Raw genomic sequence first — 24,148 nt, 5'->3', positions numbered from 1 at the left:
AATAAAATAAAATAACAGTATAGTTTGAGATAACTTTAAAAGCTGCTGGGCCTAGCAGCATAAGGACTAAGCTAGAATGTGTTTGCATAATGACAAACCGTAGCTTAAGTGGTGTCAGATGGTCCCATGCCTGCCCTGTGCAGGAAGTCAGCTCGGAGCAGAGGTTCCTTTGACAGCTATGACAACACTCACAACACAAAGTGAGCAGTTGAGGAGTTCTGTGCAGTAAGTAGGTAAATGGGCAGTGCCAAAGCTACAGCAGCATCATCCCAAAGCTTATTAATCCCTCCTTGTGCTAGCTGAAAAGTGGCAGTTTGTGATGTTCCAGTAATATAGCCTGGGATACAGCACTTGAATTAAAACCAACCCCCTCTCAAACTTAAAAATGCCTCTAACTAATGGCAGAAGCTCCTTAACAGTATCACTAAACATGGCACGGCGCAGTGGCCTAGCGGCTAAAGTCATCGCCTTCAATGTGCCGGATCCTATATGGGTGCCAGTTCTAATCCCGATAGCTCCACTTCCCATCCAGCTCTCTGCTTGTGGCCTGGGAGGGCAGTCGAGGATGGCCCAAAGCCTCGGGTTCCTTCACCCATGTGAGAGACCCAGATGAAGCTTCAGGCTCCTGGCTTTGGATTGGTTCAGCTCTGGCTGTTGCAGTCACTTGGGGAATGAATCATTGGACAGAAGATGTTCCTCTCAGGCTCTCCTCCTCTCTGTATATCTGACTTTCCCCCTACAAAAAAATCTTAAAAAAAAAAGTATCACCAAACAGCAATTTTCCCACACAGAAAAGATGTCCTTTATAAAATATTGTTTTGCAAAAAATTAGTCTTTGTGGAATAATACTATACAAGATCATATCAAAATTTCAAGTTAGATTCTAATATGCCATCTTTTGATGTGGCTCCCCAAATAAATGCTTAGCACATTCTTCTCCTTATTGGTCAAGAAAAACAACAAAAAAAACCCCTAACAACCAGAAATGCATCTAAACAAAACCAAAACCTACTTCTATCTACTTAGAATACTGACTTATTTTTTTAGGCAGGGGAGAGGATATTGCCTCTTTACATGCTTCCAAGAAACCTATGTAACACAAGGCTTAACTGGCAATCTTTATTGTAATTATGGACATATGTAATTATCACATCATGAAACACCTTATCTGGTTTTTAACTCCAAAATTTCCAATTAGTTCCCTTGGTTGAGTCATTTTACGTTTTTATGGATCTTACTTCCTTTATTTAGCACAAGGGGCTTCTGAATGGACCATAGTTTTCATACTTGATGGTAAGGATACTAAATATATGGACAGAACTGAATGAGATTTTGTTTTCTCTTATTTCATTGTCTTTAAAAAGACCTAATTTGTACAGAGTTTTACTACTGAAAATAGATTAAAACCCACAAAATATTATTTAAAAACACTCCTGTAGTATTAATATTCTAACGCAGTGAAAGACAAAATTCTCAATGGAACAGTCATGGCCGTAAGACTAAGGAGATGATAGAGAGCTTATTATTTATGTGATCCTGTGCTCATGTCCCAATTCATAAGCAGCATAACTAATTTTGTTACCAATTGCATTTGATCAAACACTTGCTCCATCTTTGGTTGCTGTTTCCCAGGCCTTGAGTAGCAAGCCAAGACAGAGAAAAAGAGAGGGAAGGGAAGAAAAGGAAAGGGAAGAGAAGAGAAACGTTTGTGGCAAACTGGGGTAGGTTGAAGCCAGGAGCCCAGAACTCAATCTGAGTCTCCCATATGGATTTCAAGATCCCAACTACTGAGCCCTCACCCGCTGCTCGCAGATGCATCAGCAGAGAGGTAGACCAGCAGCAGAAGTGCAGGACACAAACAAGCACTCCTGCATTAGGTGTGGGTGTCCCAAGTGGCAGCATAATTTCCCGTGCCATTAACATCTGCCCTGAGCAGCTTTTAATTTGATAATCATACCGCTAATTTTTTTTTTTGCTTTATTCAGACCTCAGCTGTTATTAAATAACCCTATAATATTAGAGGTTATATTTCATAGAAGTTATTATATACTTTGGAATGATTAATGACTTATTTGCCATGGGCAAGACTTCCACTAGTTTCAAGGCTGGCCATTAGCAGTAGTGACATGCAATTTTCATTTATTTAGACACTGTAAGAATGACAATGCCACTAAAAACACACTATGAGAAGATTCAAACCTCAGTAACACTTATAGAGTAAAAAGTGAGTATGTCAACCACTTATCTCCCAGCATATCTACTTGTTAACTGGTGTGTGTTTTTTCCTGGGATTTTTATATGCATTTGTAGGTAAAAACACAACATACTCACATATGGTCATTTTAACAAAATATAGATAGCACATCATACTTACTGTTCTGTGAACTTTTTAATTCCCATTTATCAAGATGTCACTCAGAAGATTTTATAGTGAATAAAGTAGCTAATAGAGAACTCCAAATTAATCAACATACAAGTCACCATTGATTCTTATTTCTCTTAGATGTTTTACTTATTTATTCTTATTCATTTGAAAGAGCAACAGAGTGATGATATATATATATATATACACACACACATGCACACACACATACATATACAGAGAAATACACACCACACACACACACACAAACACACACACACTCATACACATATATAGAAAGAGCACTAGATAGATAGAGAAGCATTTTCCATCCCCAAATACCATAATAGATGGGGTTGGGCCTGGCTGAAGCCAGGAGTCAGGAATTCTAGTGGAGTCTCCCACATGGTTGTCAGAGACCCAAATACTTGAACCATCAACTGCTATCTCCCAGGCTATATATTTTTGGAAAGATGGATGGGAAGTGGAGGTGGCCTCTGTCCCAAGCACTCTGATACAAAATACATGTGTCCCAAGTGAAGTGTTGAAGCCCTTATACCTCACAACCTGCCTCCACTATCTTCATATTAATGCCATTAAAAATTGCTACACAATTTCATAGGATTGTAAGAATATGGCTTATCAGTGGTTTCCAGAGTTTTGGATGTCATAGAAAGCTGAAATTTAACCTAAGAGATTTTAGGGATGAACATAGGGTCACAAAACTTTAATTTATATAAGAACATTAAAAAATCCATTATAACCAACTAAAGTTATAAACAGATTTGCTACATTTGGCTTTACAAAATCTTAGTTTACATCCCTTTCTCCTTAATTTTGCTACTAACTGTTAGGCCATCAACTGGCACATGTTTTTAGATCAATTTTTAGAAAATCCTGCTGCATATTTCTCCGCACATGGAGAGGAAGATAAAAGTGATACAGAAATGTACGGGAATTAAGAGTAGAATGGTTAGAGGTAAGAATTTTTGGACTAAACTTTGAGTTTGAATCCCGGCTTTCAATGTGCTCTTCGGGCAGATTACTGAATTTCTCAAAACTGCAGTACTACAAGGACTGTCTAGCATAGCTTAGGTCCAGCTGCCAATCCACAGAGGTCAAACAAATATTTAGGTCATTATATTTTAGAGGTGATTAGTGCAGCATCACATCAAAGGTTAACTGACAGAATTACTGAGCGGGGCCATGGAATAGGAGCTAAGATCCTTACAAGATTCAGATTTGTCTTAGTTGATTGACTAATACATTGTATCAGGAAACTGGCAAAATTTGTTTTGTCACCTCACAATGATAAGAAAATGAATTTCAGAAATTTTACTTATGACATTTCTCCTGGAACTCCATGACAGAATAAAATACTTACATATCAGCATAATTTTCTTATCATAACATGTCTTAATAACCTTCAAATATACAAAATCCAAAGCTCACATGTGAACTCTGGGGTATGACAGTCCTTGTGGCCGAGATCCTTTCTGTGCTATTCAACTCCCTAGAAGGTAAAGTATTTTAAATTCCCCTATGCACTTAGATGTATTAGATCTTTGAGAGAACATCCGTGTTTATGAGAAATTACAGACTTGACTTTAAAACTATCCTGTAGCTCACATGAAACAAGGTGAAGGCTATTGTTTGTTTGATCATGGCTGGAGAAGGATAATCTTTACCTGTGTTAACTAATGGAGCCTAAAATAATTATAGGCATATTTCCTAAAATTTGGTTCTGGCCCAGCTTTGGCTTATCTGTGTTTCTGATGTGTAATCCCAACAATGCATGAAATGCAGCATCTTATGCCTATGCAAAGAAGAATATGTTTTCCCTTCTCTAAACCTGGAGATTCTCAACATTCCTAATGACCTAGTCAATCCATATTTGCTTTCCTAGTTTTAAGAACAGTTTCCACCTCAGAAATAAAACACAGAAGGTGCCTACTAGAGGTAGTAAGAAGGGAAAGATGGCATTCTTGATACACAATGGTCTAACAGTGGGCAGCTGTCACCTTAGTCATTGTCAAGTAAATCTCCAGAAGATGGTGGATCACATGAAAGTTTTTGACTTTCAGCAAGCAAGTATGACATACAGGACAGTTAACACTCACCAGATGATTTTTCTAGTCTTCTACACTGGAGACCCAAGGAAAGGGTTGATGAAGAAAATAGAAAATAGTCACAAGAACTCCATACTGTTTCACTGTACACAGTACAAAGAGGCAGCAAACAGGAATAATGGAAGAATAAAGGTTTGGGAACAAAGCAGGTGAATATAGAAAAATACAAAGATAATTAAAGAGTTTCTATGGTGCTCAGAAGTACATACAGGTGCTATATGATGGGTAAGTAGCATCCTTAGTTTGGAAACATTTTTTTTTTAAAAAACAGAGTTCTTTACTCAACATGAATTAGAGAGTAATACTAATGCCCATTCTTATTAGGTGAGGAATAGGATAATTATTTACATTATGATTACTACATGGCTTTAAGAGTTACTTGCACATCCCAGGTAACTCTCTTTTAGGGAATACATTTTCCCTGCTAGAGCAGGCAGCACAGTTGCTTCACTGTCATCCAAAATAAAATGTCCTAAGCTAGGGCCGGTGTTTAACAGTACTTAATGAGGCTTTTCAACCCAGGAATGCTGGTCCTTGGGTGAGGTCTCATCTTTTATCTAGGTTATATATATGATCCTGGACATTATCTGTCAAAGGGATATTCACTTTCAGTCTAAAAATGATTTGTAGGTCTAGACCCTATTTCTTCAGCTGCCATAAAACATACAACTAAATCATATTAGATTAACAGAGGCTGGTATTGACAGCCCAGTGGGAACATATTGATTAGGTTCCTTTTCATGTTATTTGTTATGATTTTTCTTCTCAGTTTCACTTACTGAGAAGACACTAGGGAAGAGATTTCACTGGGAACAATGACAGTGCCTGTCACAAAATGTTCTCAATGTTTCCATTTGTTACTATGACAGTGACAAAGAGGTTCCAAATGAAAAGGCAGACCTGCTGTGGCAAAGCACAGCAGGACAACAGGAAGACATTTTCTCCTGACCTGGGAAATGAGGAAATCATACTTAGAGATTACAGAATTGTCTCCATTTCCAAAGGTACAATCCTAGTACTTGGGTTTTTGAGGAAGGATGTGCAAAGAATAGTTCTATCAGTGCTAGTCAGCAGACAAATGGAGAACAAATGTTACAAAGTGCCTAAGAGAAAAAAGTATTTCTAAGAGAATAAGGAGGCTAAGGAGAATCTGTCACTGTTACTAAAGCCTTGAGTGTAAACTATAAATTTAATTTATTTATCTTTGGGGTACTCCTTTAATATTTTATATGGAAATGCATGATGCAGTCACATTAAACAACGTCTTTAAAAATCTGATAAGCAAAGGAGATAGATAAACACATAAACAGAAGTCCAGTAGAGCTCTTGGTTCATTTCTGCCCACAACTGCAGATCTTGCCACAGATCTTGCATGTGGGTGTCAGGATCCCAATCTCTCAAGCCGTCACTGCCTCCGCCCCCTCCCCCAAGGTCTGCATTAGTAGGATGCTTGAGACAAGTACTGGCCCCAGGTACTTGGATATGTGATCATCTTAACAACAGGCTAAATGTATATTCAATTTTTTCTTTCCTCAAATGTGCTTCAATTGGCTAAAAGGAATACATGACATCAGTACTGGGATATGTAACTCACTAGCACATGGAAACTGGAACGGCGCTTTATCCCAAAACTGTCAATTACTTTCCTTCAGAAAGTTGAATCACAAAGGGAACTGGAATACAGACATGCAAAGTCACATAAGACAAAAATACTCAGTCTAGCAAAACTTGAAAGTAACAGGACGAATATATTAGCTATCTAAAGATAAAATGTGTCAATCAGAAAGCAGATATGTTAACAAGGCAGGGAAGTAAAAACAAAGAAAACACACAGGAAATATAGAAGTTGCCACTGTGTCTTTATTCATGACCAAAGTAGATAAGTATCTGTAACAGGCAGGCCTGGACTGAGTCAGGTCTAAGTCAGGAGCTGTGAACTCTACCTAGGTCTGCATATGGCTGGCAAGGACCTAAGTACTTGCGGCATCATCTGCCACCTCCCAGGGTACATTAGCACTAAGCTGGATCAGAAGTGAGCTGCCAGGACTTGAACAAGCACTCCAGTGTGGGATACTGATGTCTCACGCACTGGCTTAACTTGCGGTGCCACAATCCTGGCCCATGGAACTGTTTTTCATTCTGAATCTTTTTTTTTTTTTTAAATTTCCTACTAACAAGACCATCTGCAGTGAGGATGAATTCACCAAGGCGGATGGATTTTAGTCTGACGCTATTAAATCGTTGTTATTTTCCTTATTCAGAGTTCATGCTAACCAACTCACCTTACGCTTTATTTGGCTGTTTGTTTTTCTTTAGCAATCAATTCTATCACCTAACAAAAGGCTCTCAGTTCGAACTCACCAGGGACTACAGTCCTTCACTTATTTTTCCCTCCAGTCTCTCATTAATACAACAATCTTGGGTTACAGTCTCCAGAACCCTAGCAGAAAACAAAAACCCATCTTCCATACACAAAGTCATTTAGGCAATAGGAAGAAGTTTCTCTTTGGCAAAACCAGTTTGTTTGCTTGCTTGTTTGTTTTTTCCAGAAAGGTTGGTCTGAGGGTCTCAATTCTAATGCTGAGATTTCCTTTAATGTTTAAGGAAGTATAGTGCACTGACTGAAGAACCAGACTGCTTGGATGTGTTTCCTGGCTCTGCTACCCCTTGCTAGGAGACTACAATCATAGTACTCAGTATCTTTTACTGCAGTTTTTCCATCAACAAATTGCACTTCAAAATAATCTACTCCAAGAAATTTTTGTGGATAGCAAATTAATTAACATAATACTTACAGCACCAATGGGCAGCAGGTGCAATTTAAAAGTTAGTTATTGCTATATGGTTCACCTTGACTCAGAGAAACAGAATGTGCTCAACGTGGCATCAAATATTGATCTTGGAGTGTTCATCTCATGACCCAGTGTCTCAGGCTGTGACCATCCTGGGAACAGATCAGGGTAGACCTACAGTATGAAAAATGGCTATTGAACTGAGGTCTTACACAATGAATTTCTGCCTAGTTTCAGCCAGATTTTCTCTACTTTTTAAAGTGTGTAGTGAAATCTAGGGTTTAGAACCTGGATATGTTGGAGATGTGTTGGATCAGCAAATGCTTGTCTGTGTGCCAAGTTAAGTCCATAGTCTGTTCTTACATAGTTAGAGAGTCAAGAAAGGTTGCTGTATTAAAAACAAAACAAAACAAAATAAACCTAAAACAAACAAAATAAAAAGCCAGCAAACAAAACAGGAATATGCAATGCAAACTGTGGCTTTCTAAAGCCTGATTATTCACTATTTGACCCTTTATTTAAGAAAAGACTGTGGACACATTTCTACATGCTCTTTTCTTTTTCCCTAGTGAATGGATTACAATAAACAAAGCTAGATTATAGGAGTGGGATTAAAAAGAGGCTGAAAATCCTTTAATACAAATTCCAATTGTTTTGACATGTATCATTGATCTCTCTATTATTTAAACAGTGGCTACCTATTCCTAATCTAGTATCCTCAGATAATAAGTCCTCCATTGTTGTACTTAACAAGTACTTGTAGAAACACAGGTAGCTGGGTGTCTGTAAGGGGATTTGCTACTGCAGGGCCAGGAAGCCCAGAACCCTAAGATGAGAGGTGGTGGCTCACTAGGTCACCATCCTAGAAACTAGGATGGGTGCAAAGGACACAAAACACTGACTGTCTCATAGAGCTTACGGGACTCACAAGACTCACACCATGCACATACAGGGCACATATTTAAAACTCCTAAATTAAGATTTTTGGTCTAAATAATTTCTAACATGGAACTTATCAGCATTTCCTTAAGGAATTGCAGAATATGGCCTAATGTTGAATAAAATATTTTTTTATAGAATATCAAATAGGAAAATTAACTACAAAGTCCTTTTAACATCAGAAACAATATAGGCTTTCAAAGCTAAGAAACACAATGCAAGCATGACAGTAGTGTGTTAATGTTCCTGGGAAAGCAGTGGAAGATGGTCCAAGCAACCCTTACCATCCATGTAAGAGACAAGGATAAAAGACAAGGATAAAAGAGTGCTTCATGCCTGACACTGGATGGCCCAGATCTTGCAATTGTGATCATTTGGAAGAGTAAACCAGAAGATGGAAGCTCTCAGGCCTCTCTATTTCTCTCTCTCTCTCTCTTTCCCTCCCTCCTTTTCTTCCTCCTTTGTCTCTAGATCTTTCAAATAAATATTTCCTTAGGAATAATAAAAATTAAAAACAGCATTAGGCTAAAATCACCACATAAGTTTAGGTTTCTCACAGAAGGATCCTTCAGGGAAAGGGGGTTTGGTCAGCTCCATTTACCATTTTTACCTTATTTTGCTTGATGTAATGAGAAAGACACAGATCAGAACATGCCCTATAGGTTATCTTGCAGGACTCAAACTTTCCAGAGACTCCCCACTTAGCTTAACCACACTTAACCAGAGACAATTTAGACCCATCCAAGAACCTTTCTCAAAAAGATTCAGCTCCTAGAAAATTTTGCCAGTTCTTAATGAGTCAGAATTTGACAAAAGTTTAACCATTTTTAGTATAAGAAACACTATCCATTTGTTTTTAGAAACAGATGTTTAAAGCAAGGGCATAATCTAAAGACATCATCTTTTGTTATTAATATGCTATTTAATATTCACCACAACTTGTTTTAAAGAACAACAATGTGTTAACATTTAAGCCTGCAGGGCTATGCATATCCTATCGACTGTACTTGATGCAGCTTGTTTATGCAATATTCTGACAGATACAATTAATCTTGTGAAAATGACTGGGGTAAAACATAATAGAAAATTATCTTTGTCAAACACATAGTTTTTGTATAGTAAAAACCCCTCACAATACTCACAGTGATGATGGTATGTGAAAAGAACATGAGGAGTTCATTATTTCAAAGGAGAAACTAAAGCTAGTAAATTAATAAACTTTGGCTATATGGTACCAAGAAGGGTTAAAATGTTTAACTTATAAGTAAGCTGAAATAAATGAGTGTGTACCTCCAACAAATGCATCTCCAGCTCCGTTGGTATCAATAATTTCTTTCTGGTCTTGATCCAAGACAGCAAAAGCAGTGACTTCACCTTCTGCAATGAGAGCCAAAGAAAGGCAGAGTGACTTAGGAATACTCAATTTCTAAGCTCCCCCAGTCAAGTATGAAGCTCCTTCATCACTCATCACTCAGAAAGAAAGAGGACAGCATTTCCATAGACTGTACATGAACACCAGGACGTCAGGGTACAAGTTATCTGGGAACAATCCCTTTTGGTTACATGCAGCATACAGATACTAATATAAATCTTGTGAGAGTTATACCAAGGTAGTTCACATTTTGGGATAATAATTGTAAATGGCACCAATAACTTTTTGGACAGTACAAATGATTGAACAGAAACTAAGAGCTAAAGGATGTGTTTGTATGGATTGAATCATGGTCTCTAATAAAGCTTCAAGTCTGACTGCATTCCTGGCAGTAAAATCTTGGATACAGTTAAAGAGTTATAAATTTGAAAAAAATACAAATAGTAAGGGTTGGGTGTTTCTCTACAGAAAGTCACAAGGCATAATTAGAACATCACTTCTATTCCGTTACAATACTTCATGTCAATGTCAAAGATAACCGATTTTAGTTGGCTTATTACAAATAATCTAATCCTGTTACTTTGTGTGCAAAAGGATTGTTATCTGCCAACCAGTAAAAAGGAAAGCCATCACTGAACAAAAAAAGACAGTGCAATGGGCTCTTGTCCTAGAAGAGTCTGGAACATGGCTTGGTTGTTTTGACTACAGAGTAACCAAATATAATACTTTAAACTTGGAATATGACAGTGTAATGAATATTTGTGAGGCAATCTGGCTTAGCAGAAAACTACAATTGACTGGATTGTGTTTTTTATGGGGGCTGAAAAAAAAAGCACCAAATTTGCATCTCTTATGGGGACAGATGAGTTAAAGACATGTAAACTTCATTCTCATCAAAGATCAAGAATGATGTCTTGGGAACCGTAACAAATATCTTAAGAGTGAACATTAAGAATATTAACAAATATATTCTATCTTTTGCTACTTGTTACTAATGCATACTATCAAGAGACAAACTCAGATATATCAATAAAAACAGACTTTCCTGTAAAGATTAATATTCAAAAGGAGTGCTCATTTACTTAATGATTCCTTTTGATCCTGAGACTATGGATGGTGAGGAAACCCCATACCAGATGCATCTATTTGAAGTCTTTAGGTAACTAAACTTTCCACACTTTGTAACATGGAAGTTAACAAAATTTTGATGAATTACAAATTACAGGATAAATATCCAAGATTAAATTTTCTTGAGCACAGTGCTACATACTCTTAAAATGGAGAAAAAGAAGGATTAGGTGGATTTTATTTGAATTAATTGGGAAAGAGTTGCAGTCTGACTTAGGAAAAGGTCTGTACCATAAATATTTACAAAGAAACCTTGTTTTATTACTTCCAAGTACAAGTCATCCTATAAACAGAACTAACAACTATAAACTAAGAACAAACAGGCACTAAATAAGTAAAATGAGCTAAATTAACGACACCATTACAATTTATGATAGGGTTACATTATTTAAAAATATAACATGTCTGTAAACCATCTTAGGCAATACCACCATTACTGGATTTACAGAATTAAAAATAATTATATATAAATGGTAAGCAAAAGGTAATTAGATATAATTCTTTAAGGTCCTCGTCTGAGAAAGTTAATTTAAAAATCTACTTACTTTTTCTTTATTTGAAAGAGGAGGAGAGACAGAGTGAGGGAGTTAGCTGGCTAGACAGACCTTCCTTCTACCTGACGACTCATTCTCCAGAGCCCACAATAAAACTGAGGTCGGGCCAGGCCAAAGGCAGAGGCTTGGAACTCAGTCCAGGTCCCACATGTGGGTGGCAGGGACCCTACTACTTGAGCCATCACTACTGCCTGCAGTGCACCAGCAGCAAACAGAAATCTCAAGTGGAGGCTTCCTGTGATGCAGACACTCCAATACCGCATGTGGGAGTCGTAAGCAGAATATCAACTCCTGTGCCAACTGCCTGTCCAAGTTGCCCATTTATTTGGAAGAATCTTTATTTATGAATAAAACCTATTTTACATTGGAGGAGATTATTTTTCACTTTGTTCTTAAGAATCAAGACTCTTGGGCTAAGTACTATAGTTTTGTTTCTGTATATACAAGTATGTGGATGATTAAGAAAATTTACCTTTAGCTGTCATATATGAAAAGTAATCTCTTGAGATACAGATTACTTTCCCCTTCAATACATAATAGTTCAAATAGGTATGTAAGAACATTACAGATACAAAAGTGTGCTGTAAATTCAATATAGCTCTTTTTCCATTACATTAAGAGCAAGTCTATGAAAAGGATGACCTTAAATATCTGCAAGATCCTGAAATGTGTTCTGAGTCACAGAAGGCTTTAAAATGTTTAATGTTTAAATGCAATTTAAACTTCGGTACATTTATATATTTTTTAGAATGTGAAGATCTAATTCGGTTTATGCAGTTGCTCAGATGTAAAGCATCAGAGGACACGTGTTTGGTGTAGTGTTTGATTCGCTGCTTGGGGCGCTTTGCTTGGTATCAGAGTGCCTGGGTCTGCATCCCAAACTGCTCTCCATTCATTCCACCTTGATGCTAACACCTGCCCTGGGAGGCAATGCTGCTGGCTGACGCCCGCGTGTCCCCCCTCTCCCTGTTGGATCTGGGTTGAGTTTCTGCCTTTTTACTTTGACTTTGCTCAGTCATAACTGTGTGACTGCTAGATGGGAGATACTTCTTTCTCCCTTTCCCTCATTCTAAATAAACAAATAAATGTTTACTTTTTCACACAACTAGACATCATTTATCAGTATGTTTTCTTTCCTAGCAAATCCAAAGTGATTTCCTATATGATCACAGAAAGTATGTTAATCAAATAGAAGACTTTCTTACAGACATGGAGATATGATCCGACCTATGAAGCGGAAAAGATTCATACAACTCAGACTAGGCCTAGCTTTAGGAATGAGATGGGCATGGAGTAGCTAGAGGTTTGTACAATAGCAAAAAGCAGCTTTCTGCCTAAGTCTAGAAAAATGACATTGTTCATTCTGATTAAGTATTTCTACTCAGGAATTTAAGATAAGGCATAGCAGTTAGTGCTCAATTTCTCCAAAACTTTTTGCAGTAAGAGGAAAAATGACTGAAAATAATCATTATTCCTATTTTCTAGGTTTCCATTAAATCATCAGATCATAACCTCTCTAAGTACACAATTCAGTTGCTTTCAGCATCATATCAAGTTTTTTACTAGAAAAGACCCTCTGGCTATCTTCTTCCCAAACAATGGAATTAAACATACTTAAAACACAAAATAATCAGATTTAGGCATTCTTTATATAGTTCATATTAACAAATAATTTACTTGTCCCTTTACAGTGACACTAACTTCACTGTCTAATTCCTGAGGAGGCTAGTCTAATAGAACGAAAATATCTTCATGCATCCATATTAAGTCAATCACATTAAATAGGTAAGTTTGTACAGATGCCACAGTACTAAAAAATTTAGCCACTGAGTGTCAAACAATTAGATGAACTGTTTCAGCAGCCTAACTTTCACTAGCGTATTATTAAAATAAAGATATATTTTAGCACTCCACACAGAGCCTCATGACAATGGCCCCTCACATTTTCTTTAAATAATTTTCAAAGTCATGCTTCATCACTGTTTAATGTGTCTTCCAAATTATAGAAAATATGACTGAAGAAAAGTTACAGAAGGCTGAAAGGCGGGTGGGTATTTGCTTTTCAACTTCAACATGAACTGCAGTCACTAGCTCCGCCACCTCCTCTGGCCAAGCACCAACAGGCACGGGAGACAAAAGTGAAGGCGAAAACTTCATCCGAAGGAGAAAATGATGAGAAGATACAATATAAAACACTTTACATTCTAAAGGGTTCCTACCTCTTAGACATTCTTACACTGAGGTGAGTTTCAGCGGGTTTTATCTGGTATTTCCTTAACTGTTTATTTAGATAATGAATTTAAACTAATATAAGACTCTCAGGGAAAACAGAACTTCCAAATAATGTTGCTCATCTTTATCATTTTTTAAAGAGATTTAATTATTTATTTAATTGGAAAGTCAGATTTACAGAGAGAAGGATCTTCCATCTACTGCTTCATTCCCCATGTAGCCAAATTGTTGGAGCTGGGCTGATCCAAGGCCAGGAGCCAGGAGATTGTTTCTGGTTTCCCACACGGGTGCAGGGTCCCAAGACTTTGGGCCATCCTCCACTGCTTTCCTAGGCTACAGGCAAGGAGCTGGATAGAAAGTGGAGTTGCTGGGATGTGAACAGGCACCCATATGGGATCCTGGCATTTGCAAGGCGACGACTTCAGCCACTATGCTATGGTGCTGGGTCCATATTTATAACTTCCTAAAAAACATTTTGCTACATTTGCTTTTGTATCCCTTACATATATGCACACATATATACATATCATTTTCTTCTGTCAGATGTGCATTTTCTAAAAACAAGAATATTCTGGTATCAGGGTACAACTGATAAATTTAGAAAAAAAAAGAATTAAATGGATTTATGATTCCATATTTCAATATTGTTAACAGTTCTAAAACCGTTTGTAGTTTTATTCCTTCATTTGTTTCAGGATTCATTCTAGTATCACAAGCTGCTTTTAGTTATTTTTGTTTGCTTTTAGTTCAACTTTTAACTTTTCGAATAAATGCTATATTGTTCAGCTTCAAAATAGAAGAAAAATCAAATACATGAAAAGGCATTTCATTAACAAAATTTCTTTACCCCTTTCCCCTATTTAGTTGATTTCTTTCTTTCAAAAAAAAGGTTATTTATTTGAAACACAGAGTAAAGAACAGAGAGAGGGAGGGACGTGAAGGAGAAAACAGACTGAATGAGCGCCACACAGAGAGAAGGAGAGAGAGCAGCAGTGAGAACAACAGGTGCTTTGCATCTGCCAGCTGACTGCCAAAATGTCCACGAGGGACAGGCCTGGCCCAGAGAGGATCAAGGCGCAGATTCCACTAAGGTCTCCCAGGTGGACGAGGGGATGTGCATGCATCCGAACCTGTTGCCTCCCGTGCATCAGTGGAAGCTGCATGGGAAGCGTAGGCAGGACTCGAACCCAAGCACCCCAACACAGGATATCTTAACTTCGGAGCCAAATGCTATCTGTCATTTCTTTTGCTTTTAAACAAAGAACCCCCCCCCCCCCAAAAAAAGTGTCACTCAAAACAACTAGGGAAAGACTGTATCCCATTTGTCTGGGCAATGATATTTTGGATATGACTGACCTCAAAGCAAACCCAGAAAAAGCAAAAACAGATGAATGGGATTACATCAAACTAAAAAGCCTTGGCATAGCAAAACGAGCAATAAACAGAGTGAAGGAACAACTTGCAGAATGGGAGAAAATATGTAAAGATCTGCACATCTGGTAAGAACAGCCAAATATCTTTAATAAGTAAAATAATTAAGAAACAAACAATTCAATAGCAAGGAAGAATAACTGTTTTAAGAAAATCCACAGGGGCCCGGTGTGGTGGCCTAGTGGCTAAAGTCCTCGCCTTGAACACGCTGGGATCCCATATGGGCGCAAGGTCTTGTCCCAGCAGCTCCACTTTCCATCCAGCTCCCTGCTAGTGGCCTGGGAAAGCAGTCGAGGACGGCCCAAAGTCTTGGGACCCTACACCCGTGTGTGGGAGACCTGGGAGAGCTCCTGGCTCCTAGTTTCGGACTGGCTCAGCTCCAGCTGTTGGTGGCTACGTGGGGAGTGAACCATTGGATGGAAGATCTTCCTCTCCGTCTCTCCTCCTCTCTGTATATCTGACTTTGCAATAAAAATACATAAATCCTTAAAAAAAAAGGAGAGAAAGAAAATGCGCAAAAGACCTGAATAGATATTTCTCAAGAAAATTCAAAGTCATGAGATATCGCCTCACACCTGTTACAAAGGCTAGTATCAAAAAGACAGAAGATAACACGTGTTGGTAAGGATGTGTGAATAAGGGACTCCTTCAAGCTTTTAGGTGAGAATGTAAATTAGTAAAACCAGATGGAAAACAATAGTATGGAAACTCCTTAAAATCTTAAAAGTAGAACTACTATATGATCCAACAATTCTACTGCTAGGTATATGTTGAACAACTGGAATGAATCTTTTTAATTAAAAGATTTATTTATTTATCTGAAATCAGAGTTGGGGGGGCGGAGAGACAAGAGAGTGCTTTTCCATCTGCTGGTTTGTTTGCCAAGTGGCCACATAGCCAGGGCTTAGCCGGGTTGAAGCAAGAGCTTCATCAAGCTCCGCATCGGTGGCAGCACCCAAGTTCTTTGGCCATCTTTTCTTGCTTTGCCCAGGTTATCAGCAGGGAGCTAGACTGGAAGGAGCCAGTACATGCACTTACACTTATATAAGATGCCCGGGAGGTAGGCTGTGACTTTTGCACAGTATGCCAGAAACATAGGCCTCTGAGATCCGTACTCCAACAAGATCTTTGAACTGGCTGATAAACTTTTGCACTACTTACAATTAAGATATGGACTGAGTGTTGGTGTCCACCAGCAGATGAATGGATATAATAAATAAGAGGGGGCATATATGCACAATAGAATACTATTCATCCACAAGAAGAAATGCAACCCTGTCATTTTGACAACATGGATGTTAGAAAGACATAAACCATATTAATCTCATTCTCATGGGATGTTAAAAGCTAATTTCATAAGATGGCAGCTTCCAAAGGCTTAGAAGGTTAGGAGGTGAGAGGGATAGAGATGTGCTGATGAAGGATAAATAATTACAGTTAAGCAGGTGGAATAAAAGAGTCTGGAATAGGTACATCTGTATCTATATATCTTTTTTCTTATCTGGATAAAAAGTAGATTGTTGGGATCACGGGAATGGCTGGAGAGGATATGTGTATGTTGGAGGGGAGATGAGGGGCTGCAGGGAGGGGGGAAGAGTGAAGGAGGGAGGAAAGGGAAAAGGAGGGGAGGACAGAAGGAGGGAAGAAACATGGTGGGAATGCTAAGGGTTATGAAGTTTCTTCGGTGATAAGTATGTTCTAGAATTGCTTGAGGTGACGGTTACAGAACTCTGTAAACATAGTAAAAATCACTAGATTGTATATTTTGAGTAATTGTATCCTATATATATAAATTGTAAACTATATATCATTACATTTTAAAAAAAGATTTATTTATTCTTATTGGAAAGCTAGGTTTACAGAAAGAGAGACAAAGAGAAAGATCTTCTATCTGTTGGTTTACTTCCCAAGTGGCCACAATAGCCAGAGCTAAGTCGACCACAGTAAGGAGCCAGGAGCTTCTTCTGGGTCTCCCACACAGATGCAGGGTCCCAAGCTTTGGGCCATCCTTTAATGCCTTTCTAGGCCACAAGCAGTGAGGTGAATGAGAAGTGGAGCAACTGGGACATGAACCAGCACCCATGTGAGATTCTGGCACACGTAAGGAGAGAATTAGCCACTGAACCACTGTGCTGCCTCCACCCCGTAAACTTTTTTGTTTGTTTGTTTGTTTTTGTTGTATAAATCAACGTACAAATATATATTCTTTTTTCCAAGATGGTAATTTTTTATTAATTATATTTATTTTTGATGATAGTTGGTTGGGGTGATAAGGGTCAAGGGCTACCGGAAGGTGGGTAAGAGCATCGTTTCCACATTGTTTTTTTTCCTTCCTGTATCTGCAGAAAGGCGTGGGGTGGGTGGGGTGGGGGGAAGCAGAGAAGCCACATACAGCCTCCCAAACAACACCATATGTCTATACCAAAGAATGGGAAAGAAAAAAGAATCTGGGAAATGTTTTTCATTTTACAAGGACAGTACACCAGGATATAAGCAAAGACACCTGCTCAGATTGCCCTAATAAACAGGATAATGAAACAGATGACAAACTCTGCTAATAATAGAGATTTATGGAACAATCCTAATTAACCAGGACTTTGGAGGAATTAAGAGCCCTGGGTTAATTTAATTTTCTGATAACTAAGAGAAAGTAAAAGTCTTTTTAGTTGGAGATCTTTCTAAATGTATTAATGCAATATGATAATAAGCCATGACATCTTTGCTTTAATTAGTGCACTATAATGAATGAAATCTTTTTTTATAATAGAGAATTCTTCAGCACATCTTAATGTCATTATCCTTAATGTCAATTCTATTGTAGTTCAAAGGCATGAGTGTTTTTAGGAAAAGCAGATTAAATGAAGCAGTGGAACATACACTGGGGTCAGGAGTCAAACTATGAGTTTGGTCCAGTTATTGTATTTAAGAAATACATATTTTAAAGGAGTTATTTATTTATTTGTAAGAGTTACACAGAGAAGGAAAAAGACATAGAGAGGGAGAACGAATGATTGAAACTTCTGCTGGTTCACTTTCCAGATGCCTATAACAGCCAGGGTTGGGCTAGGCTGAAGCAAAGAGCCAGGGGTTTTATCTGGGTCTCTCATATGAGTAACAGATACTAAAACTATGGAGTTATCTTCTGTTTTCTGGGATATCAGCACGGAGCTTGTTCAGAAGCGGAGCAGCAGGGACACAAACTGGTGCCCATTTGGGATGCTGGTATCACAGGTGGTGGCTTTACCTGTTATGTCACAACATTAGCCTCTAATCATGACACTGTCTGTCTCATGTATGAGGTACTCTATTAGGGACTAAGGACACAAACGTAAACGTACAAGACAAAAATTTTTTATGGGCTCTTTGTTCTAGTGAGAGTAGACAACAATAAAGAAGGTAATTTGAAGTATTAATAGATGTTACAGAGAAATTAAATGGAATTGAGATGTCATTGGCAAGGATGAGTGGGTATGTTAAGATCCCAGGAGTAGAACATTCAAGTACAGAGGCCCTGGGCTAGCACCAGTTTGGTAAGCTAAGCTTGTTTAATGTAGAGAAAACCACTGCACCTACAGTATGGTAGAGGCAGAATTTTGTGGGACTTCACTCCACATGCAACAAGAAATCATGGGAAGTATTTAGAAAGAGTGACAAAATACCTCCCTCCTCCTTTTCAAAGATTTTTTTTTAAATTGGAATGGCAAGTTTTCAGAGAGGAGAGATAGACAGAAGGATCTTCTGTCCATTGGTTCACTCTCCAAGTGGCTGCCATGGTTGGAGGTAAGCTGATCCAAAGCCAGGAGCTGAAAGACTCTTCTGGGTCTCCCACATGGGTGCAGGGTCTCAAGGCTTTGGGCTGTCCTCAACTGCTTTCCCAGGACACAAGCAGGGAGCTGGATGGGAAGCGGGGCCAATGGGACACGAACTTGTGCCCATGTAGAATCCCGAGGTTGAGCCAAGTTGAAATAGGAACCAGGGAACTACATCTGCAGCAGGATCTCAACACTTGAGCCATCACCTTCTTGGCAGATTACCAGGAAGCTGAATCTGAAGCAGACATGGAGGTTGTACTCAAGTCCAGCTACTCAGACAAGAGAAGGAGGTTTCTTAGTTGGCAGCTTAACCTCCTGCCCTACAATGCCTACCACACAAAACAGGAGGTATTAAGCAGTATATGGTAGTTAATGAAAATGTAAACTTCCTTTAACCAAGTGCTGAGAAATAAATTTGACCAAATAAAATTCAAATCCTGCATAAAGAACAGAAATGACATTACATCATGGTTAAGAGTATAAGCCAGTGGTGGGTGTTGTAGTCAGCCGATTAAGCTACTGCTCAGGACTCCCACATTCCATAGCAGTGTCTCATATTGAGTCCTGCCTTTGATTCTGATGCAGCATCCTGATGACAAGCCTGGGAGAAAGCAGATGATGATTCGTGCTACCCATATGAGGAGAGCCAATGGTTTCAGCTGACCCAATTCCAGCAGGTGCAGACACTGGGGAGTGTGAAACAGCAACACACATTCTATCTGAATCCTTCACTTGGCCTGCCCTTCTAACTTCTCTAAATAAATAAATAAATAAATAAATAAATATGAAGGGAGAGAAATGAGAACCTGTTTATGACTCAGTGGACTGAGGTTGAGATCCTGTTTAAAGATAGAATGCTCTCATACAGGAATTTTGAAATAATACTTGGATTAGAGCAAACCATGGCAATCAAATGAATCCTAGTGATATGCAAAGATAGTAATTTACAAAGCTTACAAAGGAAAATCTGTATTAGATATAAAGGGACCCATAATCCCCTTTAATTTTATGGAAAACTCTTCTAATTTTTATATTTATAAATGATCTAAGAAGAAGAGGGAGGGAAAGGGTTGGGGAGAGACAAAGTGAGATAGGTCTACCATTTGCTGGGTGACTCCTTAAATGTCTGCAATAGCTGGGTGGGGCTGGACCAGGCTAAAGGGAGAAGCTGTGAATTCCACCCAGGTCTGCCCTACAGGTGTAAGGATCCAGACCTGCTGTCTCCAAGGATGCCCAATAGCAGGAAGCCAGATTGTCATAGCTCTCGATCCCAGGCAACCCAACATGGGATGTGGGCAACTCAAACAGTATCAGGAAGAAGGGCACAGGGTCAGAGGACTCCCCATGCTTCTAAATCTGTGCCATAAACACATGAAATTCATTCCTTTTATATAAATAAATAAATGAAATTGATAAAAGAATTTTTAAACAGTCTGTGCTGGACGATAAAATTAAAGTTCCTCATTGCATGAAGCTGATTCCAATGGTTGCCCTCATAATCAAAATAAATACTGATAAAAAAATTTTGAGTACTCTTTATTGACCAATACACTAAATTAGATATATAGATCACATGTTTACTTGGAGTGCAATAATAAATACTGGAAAACAACCATTTTATTCAAGCTAAACACAAAACTTTTTATTAAGCTACTTGTCAATTTCTCTTGCACTTAAAAGTAGATTAAAACTTATAAATGTCTCATTACTTACCCTCTTAAGTATAGTATTTTACATTGTTTTTAAAGTTTGTTGGTACTCCCTACCATTCTTCCCAAATAGAAGCTGCACCACTGGGTTTAAAAATGATGCAGAAATAGCTTAAGGATCATACCTGTTCCCCTTTCTGATAAATGATTTAGAGTTAAGCTATAGCCAGGTCAGACATATTTAAGGTTCAATGAAGTCTCTGGGAAAAAGATACACTTTCTGGAAAATACTGATTAATTTAGAAAACCAAATGTAAGAAAAACTCAGGTCTCTTGCTAACAGACATTGTTGGGGAGAGTTCAGAAACTGGGTTCATTTTTCTTCTCAATTCGGCATTCACTGTCTTACTTTGATGTTGATATCATGGCAGGAATATTCACACCATGGCAATTGTAAAATACAGCCAATCAGGACTCAGTCATGTGGGAGACCCAGAAAAAAAACTGCTGGCTTCTGCCTTTAGCCTGACCTCATCCTGGTCACCATAGCCATTTGGGGAGTGAACTGAAGGATGGAAGAATCTGTTGCTCACTGCCCTTTCCATGTAATTTTTTTCAAATGAATGAAAAAAAATTTTTTAAAGTATTGAATAGTAAATCATCATTCTTATTTTCTGTTGCATTCAATTCTCCCCAATGAAGTATGCTTGATTTAGAAGATTCTGAAATAGAAAACCGCCATGATGAGAAGCTAATCTTAGATAAGTCTAGATAATCTTAAATCTGCATTTCTATCAAAATCAGATATGTTGCTCTAAGAGACATGGGGCCCAAATGAATTGGGAATGCTATGTATATTTATTTCCATGTTAACAGCTCTAATAAACTTTAACGAGACTCATGATTGGAATTTCTGGCCAGAAGATCTTAGGGAAGTGGTTGTTTCTTTCTCTGTTCTCGTTCTGGAAGTTTTACAGTTGCTTTAAGTAGTTATAATAAAACTTTTCTATTTATCTTATTTTTATTGATGTTTAATTTATAGAAACACATTCGTAAATGTACAGCTTGATATTTTGACAAATGCATGTACTTATACAGTGCACATGCCTATCAAGCCAGTAGCAATATGTAACTACAAAAATGAAAGTTCATTAATGTCAAATAAAATAAAAAATTCAGTTTATTGTTGGCACTGGCTACATTTCAAGTGCCCAGTAGGTACAAATGGCTGGAGAACAGCATACGGGACAACATAGATGAAGAACAAATTAATCACTGTAGAAAATTTTACTGGATGATACAATTATAAAGATTCTCATCATCTCAAAAAATTTTTGCACAGGAAACTCCTTTTCACTAAAACAACAAAAAACAAAGAGTCACACTATTCTGATCTTTATAATACTGCTATTACCTTTTTTAAATACAAAAAGATGAAAGGATATGACATCTGCCTTCTTACCACACACACACACACACACACACACACACACACACACACACACACACACACATCTTTCAAAATTTAAAAAAAAAAAAACGGGGGCTTGTGCTGTGGCACAGGTTAAGCTGCTACCTGCAATGCTGATATCCCTGGAATTTTGGGATTAGTCCCAGCCACTCTGCGTATGATCCAGCCCCCTGTTGATGTTCCTGGAAAAGCAGTGGAAGATGGTACAAGTACTTGGGCTCACGTGAGATGTGGATAGAGTCCCAGGCTTCTGGCTTCAGTCATGGCAATTGTGGCCATTTGAAGAATGAACCGATGTGTCAAAGATTCTGTTTATGTGTATGTGTATCTCTTTCCTTCTGCGATCATGCCTTTCAGAGAAATAAATCTTTCAAAAAAGGTAAGGAGGGAGATGTTCCTCCTATATGCAAGAAGTACCACTAGATAAACATTTGCTCTGTAATTCAGGCTTCCTAATGCCTCTTGGAAGATTAACAAGAAAGGCACAATCTCACTAAAAGAAAATAAAGACCTGTTTTGAAATAAGACAATTATTTGTTGTCCAATAGTGTGCCAATTCCTGGAAAGTTCTCTCAGAACAGGATCCATTAATCACTCCGTGGAAAGTATTCTAATTCCTTTCCCAAAGATCACTCTGCAGGTCCCCCACTCTTCTTAAGCCACCAAGCATTCTCTCTCGCAGAGAAAACAAAAGCCATTCAGTGTCAAGTCTTTATATTTTGTTAGTTGTGAACTACTAATAATAAACAGTACAAGAATCCGTATCTTTGTTTCTGAGACTGGACGAACTTGGGCAAGAATTTAATTTAGGAACATGAGGTCATGCAGCCTCAGAGGATGAGGACACTGCTTATACTATAGGCTATGCAGATGACATCTGTTAGACTTTGTCTACTTACAGGCCGCTATTTACGTTTCCTCAGATGACACAGAAAGCAGATACGAATGACCAGGCGAAGCAGTTGGTAGTGCAAGGCTGGTGTTATTAAGCATGGACTATGCGAAATTTCAATATTGGCTAAATACATGAGATTTTTGCTGCACTGTTAATTCTTGGAAAAAACAAAGTATTGCCAAAAAAGTCTCTATTTTTAATAAACTGACATACTGTGCTAGGCCTCAAAAAAGTAACAACTGCCTCACAGTGTAGATATCAATTTGTTCATCTGCTTTCCTACCTCACTTTAGAAAGAGTGAAAAAATGCTCTGTGTGAGCTATAAAGAATAGTGTATTAGCAATTACCATTTCGCCATTCTGGCTGCTCAACAGAAGAGGAAAGGAACCTTAGGTTCTCTGAGCTCATTCCGAAAGCCCACAGTTTAAGTGCCGGAGGGTAAGAGTTCCCATTTTCTGTTAATATCAGCACACAATAAATATTGAAAGATGACAGGAATTGAACCATGAACCACATTTGTGCATTCTATCCTTCAGAATCAAGTGTCTTAGTTTCAAAATGTGGAGATAGAAACATCTCTCAGGCCTTTGGGGAAAGCCATGGGCACAAGCCTTTTCATTTTTAAATTTTATTTTAAGGCTTTATTTATTTTACTTGAAAGTCAGAATTACAGAAAGAGCAAGCGAGCTAATGCTATCTTCCAGCCACTGGTTCACTCCCCAAATGGCCACAAGCCAGAGCTAAGCTTCTCCAGAACCAGAAGCTTTGTGTGGGTCTTCCACACGGGTGCAGCCGTTCAAGATCATCCTCCACTGCTTTCCCAGGCCATAAGCAAGGTGCTGGATTGAATGTGGGCAAGCTGTGACGAACCAGTGCCCACATGGGATGCTTGTGCTGTAGGTGGAGGATTAACCTCCTGGGCCACTGTGCTCTGCTCCCCAACCCCATTTTTGTTTTGAGAGGAAGAGACTGAGAGAGAAAAGGTTTATCTTCCCTCTGTTAGTTCACTCCCCAAATGGCCACAATGGTTGGGGCTGGTCCAGGCCAAAGCCAGGAGCTTCACCCAGGCCTTTCATGTGAAACACATATTTGTGGAATCTTTCACTGCTTTCCAAGGCTACCAGAAGGGTGCTGAATACCCATAGGATGTTGGCACTGCAGAAGTGGCTTAATTGGCTGCACCACAGAGTGCTCAGTTTTCCAATTTTTTAAAATCACAAATATGTCTGGGACATCTGAATGCAAGAATATTTAATCTGTCATACTCCTAGAGTAGGGAGTCATTCTAGACATCAAATAACTTCTTTCTTGAGTATAAAAATTTATTGGGTTACTGTCTAGCACTCTTTCACTTCAGTCTAAATCATTCCCTTCAACTTTT

General features: G+C 38.4%; 1 protein-coding gene across 5 annotated transcripts in view; it reads right to left on the bottom strand.

Annotated features, from left to right (window-relative positions):
• The window catches only part of ADK (adenosine kinase), a 440,503-nt gene that overhangs the window by 24,291 nt on the left and 392,064 nt on the right, over positions 1–24,148 (bottom strand). For all 5 annotated transcript variants that reach the window (XM_040975998.1, XM_040975994.1, XM_040975995.1 and 2 more), the window contains one exon: positions 9,513–9,599. In XM_040975998.1, coding sequence (XP_040831932.1) covers positions 9,513–9,599 — 87 coding nt within the window. The remainder of the gene's footprint in view (positions 1–9,512; positions 9,600–24,148) is intronic.

This window comes from Ochotona curzoniae, unplaced genomic scaffold, assembly GCF_017591425.1.
Source record: "Ochotona curzoniae isolate NIBS_2020 unplaced genomic scaffold, NIBS_Ocur_1.0 contig_2692, whole genome shotgun sequence".
NCBI lineage: Eukaryota > Metazoa > Chordata > Mammalia > Lagomorpha > Ochotonidae > Ochotona > Ochotona curzoniae.
This window is presented reverse-complemented; position numbering and strand designations above follow the sequence as displayed.